The following is a 6,000-nucleotide window of genomic DNA, read 5'->3' on the forward strand; positions in this document are numbered from 1 at the left end:
CTTCTAAACACTAAGACCATCAACACTCTCCCCTCCTCCCATCCCATCAATCATCACCAGATCTTCAATAAAGGTAAGTGTCATGTAACTGTGCATGTCTTCTTCAGTTTGTGTGTATTAAAATTAATATTTCATGTGGTAAATTTTTTTTTTTTTCACACTTTTGGGTGTCTTGCATGGATTAATTTGATTTCCATTATTTCTTATGGGGAAAATTAATTCGCCTAACGATAATTTCGCCTAACATTGAGCTCTCAGGAACAGATTAATAGCGTTATGCGAGGGTCCACTGTATAAAAAAGCACTTGTTAATTATATATTGTGGCTGCCAGTTCCCCACTCTGTACTTTAACTTCAAATGACTTATGTTCCATGACCAAACTCTTAGGGAAGGTGCTGCTACCATAATCACAATTTCTAATATTTTTTAACTGTTCTTATGCAAAACATTACCATGGAAGTCATTCTCATGAATCATTCCATAGAATGATTCATGGGAATGAAGTTGAGATTATGTATAATTTTTACCTTCCATAACTGTTAAATTTTATTCATTTACATTATACATACGAGAGAGAAGCTTATGACGATGTTTTGGTCCAGCTCGGACCACTGACTAGCCACGGTATTGTTTCTTTTTGTTCTTTATTCATTTACAGTGGAACCTAATTCATTCCAGAATGCTCTTCAAGTGCCGATCTATTCGAGTATCGAATGAATTTTACCCAACCAATTTTCTTTTTGGTTGGCTGTTATCACTAATCTTCATAGGCCCTATGGTGACTTATTTATACAAAAATACGTATTAAAAAAAATGCGAAGAAACATGAAATACTTTACAGTGAAGCTCTGGCAGGTTGTTTGTTTGGTCGAATGCCGAGCTTTGTTGGAGTAGGGAGCTGTTCGAGTACCGAGGTTCCACTGCATGTCCTTTGTTGCCTTGCTGTTATAGAAATAAAGTATTTTTGTTGACTATATAAAAACTGTTTCTCCTCAGGACAATGCAAGGAGTGCAAAAACTTCAACTCCATGTTTGCCATCCTCTCTGGGCTGGGTCATGGAGCAGTCTCCAGACTAAAGCAGACTTGGGAGAGACTACCTTCCAAGTATCAGCAAATGTATCATGAAATGCAAGAGCTGATGGACCCTTCAAGAAACATGAGCAAATATCGTAATTTAGTTCAGAATGAAAATATTCAATCTCCAATTGTAAGTTTGTTTTAAATATCCTGTTTTACTTTTTTTGTTTGGATTATTTGTGTTTTATAAGGCTGTAGTCAGGGGCAAGGGGCTAGTAATCTCTTCTGTATAAATTACTAAATGCAAAAACAAGAAAAACTTTACATTTCTTCTCTTTTGGGTCACCCTGCCTTGGTGGGAGACAGCCATTGTATTGAAAAGAAAAAGGGGCTATACAGCATTTATATTCAAAACTGTACGGCAATTTACAGTATATTGTAATGTGTTTGAGACTAAATTGGGAGGTGTTGATAGATGTTCAGATAAATCCTGTATATTGAGGTTAAAATATTGAGCAAGTCACATGATAGTGATTAACAATATAATTTATATAATTAAAGTAGGAAAGTTAATGAACAGTTGCTATAAAATAATTTTTGCGTGTAGTTTTATTTATTAATTTTTGGGGGGTAAAGTTTTAGGGTTAAAAATTTGGCTTAAGTGTAACTAAGAAGCTGTAGGATGCCTTGAATTTAGGAGTTACTAGTGGTCATTATAGATCAGTATGTTGATAGAGAAGGCTGGTATATCTTTTTGTATGGTCAAAGAATGGATGATTTCATACATGTATATCTGATGTGCCTACCATTTTTTGATCCATCCGGGCTTAGTGCTTCCATGTGAATAAAATCATATGTGCAGTTTTTTTACCACTGGTTTTATTAAACCTAGTGTGAGATTCCCCAGTTGTTTAAGCCATGTTTAATGTGTAAGATGAGGAAGACTTTTATTGAAATAGTAAGTTGCTGTGGGTGCATGTGTGTGTGCGAGCGAGTGTGAGAGTGAGTGACTACTAATTGGAATAAAGTTTAACGATTAAAAATGTTAGTAGAATATCACTGTTATATTTCTAGCAATCTGAATGTAACCAATTATTTTTATACCTACATAAAGTTGTCTGTTTTCAGATTCCATTTTACCCAGTTGTTGCCAGGGACTTGACATTCACCCATGAAGGCAATGATGATAAGGTTGAAGGCCTCATTAATTTTGAAAAATTTAGAATGATATCAAGATACATTCGAGACCTTCAAAATATGTGTTCTGCTCCTTATGTAAGTCAACAATATTATTATTGTTATGAATTAACTTACCTTTTAATCCATTCAAGTTACATGAATGTGCGCTCATGTATTTTTATTTATCAACCGTCACATTTTCATTTCTCTTTTTTTCTCTCAGTTTTGGCTTGAGTATATTTTAAATTAGAACCATTTGACCCCTGTTAATGTCCCATATACACAAGGGTAGACTTATCCATAAGCTATATTAAATTAAAAAAGTTTTGGTAAAATATCAGGAGTTGACCTATACAGGAGGGTCTCACTTATACAGCAGGATACAGGAGGGTCTCACTTATACAGCAGGATACAGGAGGGTCTCGCTTATACAGCAGGATACAGGAGGGTCTCACTTATACAGCAGGATACAGGAGGGTCTCGCTTATACAGCAGGTTAGGGTCTGGGCTACTGCTGTAAAGCAAAAATCACTGTAAAGTAAATCATAGCTTTTTTTTTTTTACACTTTCAGATGCATATAAAAATCTGATACGTTTACACTATCATATATTTATAGATGGGGTTGTAAGAGAAGTAAATGCGAGGGTCTTGGCAAGAGGCGTGGAGTTAAAAGATAAAGAATCACACATAAAGTGGGAGTTGTCACAGTTGCTCTTTGCTGATGACACTGTGCTCTTGGGAGATTCTGAAGAGAAGTTGCAGAGATTGGTGGATGAATTTGGTAGGGTATGCAAAAGAAGAAAATTAAAAGAGTATACAGGAAAGAGTAAGGTTATGAGGATAACAAAAAGATTAGGTGATGAAAGATTGAATATCAGATTGGAGGGAGAGAGTATGGAGGAGGCGAATGTATTCAGATATTTGGGAGTGGACGTGTCAGCGGATGGGTCTATGAAAGATGAGGTGAATCATAGAATTGATGAGGGGAAAAGGGTGAGTGGTGCACTTAGGAGTCTGTGGAGACAAAACTTTGTCCTTGGAGGCAAAGAGGGGAATGTATGAGAGTATAGTTTTACCAATGCTCTTATATGGGTGTGAAGCATGGGTGATGAATGTTGCAGCGAGGAGAAGGCTGGAGGTAGTGGAGATGTCATGTCTGAGGGCAATGTGTGGTGTGAATATAATTCAGAGAATTCGTAGTTTGGAAGTTAGGAGGAGGTGCGGGATTACCAAAACTGTTGTCCAGAGGGCTGAGGAAGGGTTGTTGAGGTGGTTCGGACATGTAGAGAGAATGGAGCGAAACAGAATGACTTCAAGAATGTATCAGTCTGTAGTGGAAGGAAGGCGGGGGTAGGGGTCGGCCTAGGAAAGGTTGGAGGGAGGGGGTAAAGGAGGTTTTGTGTGCGAGGGGCTTGGACTTCCAGCAGGCATGCGTGAGCGTGTTTGATGGGAGTGAATGGAGACAAATGGTTTTTAATACTTGACATGCTGTTGGAGTGTGAGCAAAGTAACATTTATGAAGGGGTTCAGGGAAACCGGCAGGCCGGACTTGAGTCCTGGAGATGGGAAGTACAGTGCCTGCACTCTGAAGGAGGGGTGTTAATGTTGCAGTTTAAAAACTGTAGTGTAAAGCACCGTTCTGGCAAGACAGTGATGGAGTGAATGATGGTGAAAGTTTTTCTTTTTCGGGCCACCCTGCCTTTGTGGGAATCGACCAGTGTGTTAATAAATAATAAATAATAATAAAAAGTGAGCAGTAGAGCTAGGCCTTAAAAGTTTATACACAGTACACACATTACTTACTTTAAAATATTTTTGTCCGTAGCTTATAGTGAGTGATGAATATATTTCTTGTAGGAAGTCTGAATAAATGAAGAATGGATATAATTGAAAACTGCTGTATTAGCAAAATGCCATAAAGTGAAGCACTGTAAAGCGGGGCCTCTTATACGTGGAGACAGGTTACTCTCCAGTCTGTACTTTAAATAAAATTTCAGGGAAAGACCTATGACTCGACCCTTGCAAACACATCTGAGTACATTCATATGTATAGTTACACTGCACAAATAATGTAGTTTATAAACAGGATAGTTCTCATTCCTTCTTATTGACTGATTTAATATATAATATACTTATTTATATACAGTGGTACCTCAGTATACGTCCTTAATCCGTTCCAGGACCTTGGACATGTACCAAACAAGACGTATTCCAAACGAATTTTCTCACAAGAAATATAGGGAAAATGATTAATCCATTCCCATGAAAAAAAAATCCTATTGTTATTGGTATATTATACATTGATGGGGTTGTATAAAATAATTTAAACTGCTTAATACTAAAATACATACATAAATACAAAAGAATTAGATATAAATAAATGCAAAATTAACCTCACTTTGCTGAAAAGAGTCAATTACCTACTAGGATAGTGCTGAGACGGGAGGAGGAGGTAATGTTATTGTTTGGAAGGAGAGTCCCCTTCTCTTTTCTGTCTCTTTTCCCTATTTGGACCTGGTTGAAGCTCACCTGGTTTGACTTTTACTAAAAATCTGTCCAAAGAACTTTGCTTCTTCCTTCTCCTCAGAATGTTTTGGAAATGACAGTCTGGTCATCCCAGACAATGCTATTATGGCTTGTTTGGGCTTTGTTGGGGTGTTACTTCTTTGCAAAGTTTTTGATGTCCATCCATTTGGCAAAGGTTTCCTTGATTAATGAAGTAGGGGCTTCCTCTATCTCCTCTTCCGAGCCTGAAGAGAATGCATTCATCTTAGTCTTGTGCTCCTCCTTCTCAAGTTCCTGCAGCTCCTAAGTGGTCAGCTCTTCCCTGTGCCCCTCCACTAACTCCTCCACATCACCATCACTCACATCCAGACTCATGAACCTGCCCAGAGAGACAATATCCTTCACTATAAACACAGCCTCAAAGTCCCTTGTAGCCACTGCTTCTGGCCACAAATTCCTCCAAGCAGAGTTCATTGTTCTGTATGAAACTTCCTGCCAGGCTTTGGCAATGAGAGTTATGCAATGAGTGATAGTAAAGTGATTTTTCCAAAACTCTCTCAGGATTAACTCTGTCAGAGGTCACTTCAAGACACCTCTGGAATAATGCTTTAGTGTAGAGTTTCTTGAAATTACTGATGATCTGCTGATCCATGAGTGAGAGGAGTCATGTTACGGGGGAGAAACTTTACAGTGATGAAGTTAAACTCCGGCAGCACATAGTCCTGCAAGCTTGGAGGGTGAGCCGGAGCATTGTCCATTATGAGGGCCTTCAGAGGCAGGTTTTTTCCTCTAAATATCTTTTTACACTTGGCACAAACACAACATTAAACCATTCGCTGAAATATTCTCTGGTTACCCAAGCCTTGCTGTTTGACCTCCATATCACAGGTAACTGAGTTTTCTGCGCATTATATTTTTTTTAAAGGCCCTTGGATTTTCAGGGTGGTAGATCAGTAGAGGCTTCAGTTTGCAATTCCCACTTGCATTGGCACAGAACAAGAGAGTTAACCTATCCTTAATTGTGTCCTATTGTGTAATATAGGTCCTGTTTGGCATTTTCTTCCAAAACAGGCCTGTTTTGTCATAATTAAAAACTTGGGGAACAAAACCCTCAGCCTCTACAAATTTCTCAAACTCTGTAACAAAATCATTGGTGGCATCTTTTATCATTTTGACCCATACAAGTTCTAGCATGCGAGTCGTATTCCAAACAATGGTCGAATACCAAGCAAAAATTTTCGTGTCCAAACAAGACGTATACCAAGTTGGGCTTATTACAAAGCGGACGTATACCAA

General features: G+C 38.2%; 1 protein-coding gene across 2 annotated transcripts in view; it reads left to right on the forward strand.

Moving 5' to 3' along the window:
* LOC128685531 (rap guanine nucleotide exchange factor 2) overlaps positions 1-6,000 on the forward strand; it is a 104,965-nt gene that overhangs the window by 47,525 nt on the left and 51,440 nt on the right. For both annotated transcript variants that reach the window (XM_070080316.1, XM_070080317.1), the window contains exons 14-15: positions 998-1,209; positions 2,148-2,294. In XM_070080316.1, the coding sequence (XP_069936417.1) occupies positions 998-1,209; positions 2,148-2,294 (359 nt within the window). The remainder of the gene's footprint in view (positions 1-997; positions 1,210-2,147; positions 2,295-6,000) is intronic.

The sequence above is a fragment of the Cherax quadricarinatus genome, unplaced genomic scaffold (assembly GCF_038502225.1).
Source record: "Cherax quadricarinatus isolate ZL_2023a unplaced genomic scaffold, ASM3850222v1 Contig319, whole genome shotgun sequence".
Classification (NCBI taxonomy): Eukaryota; Metazoa; Arthropoda; class Malacostraca; order Decapoda; family Parastacidae; genus Cherax; species Cherax quadricarinatus.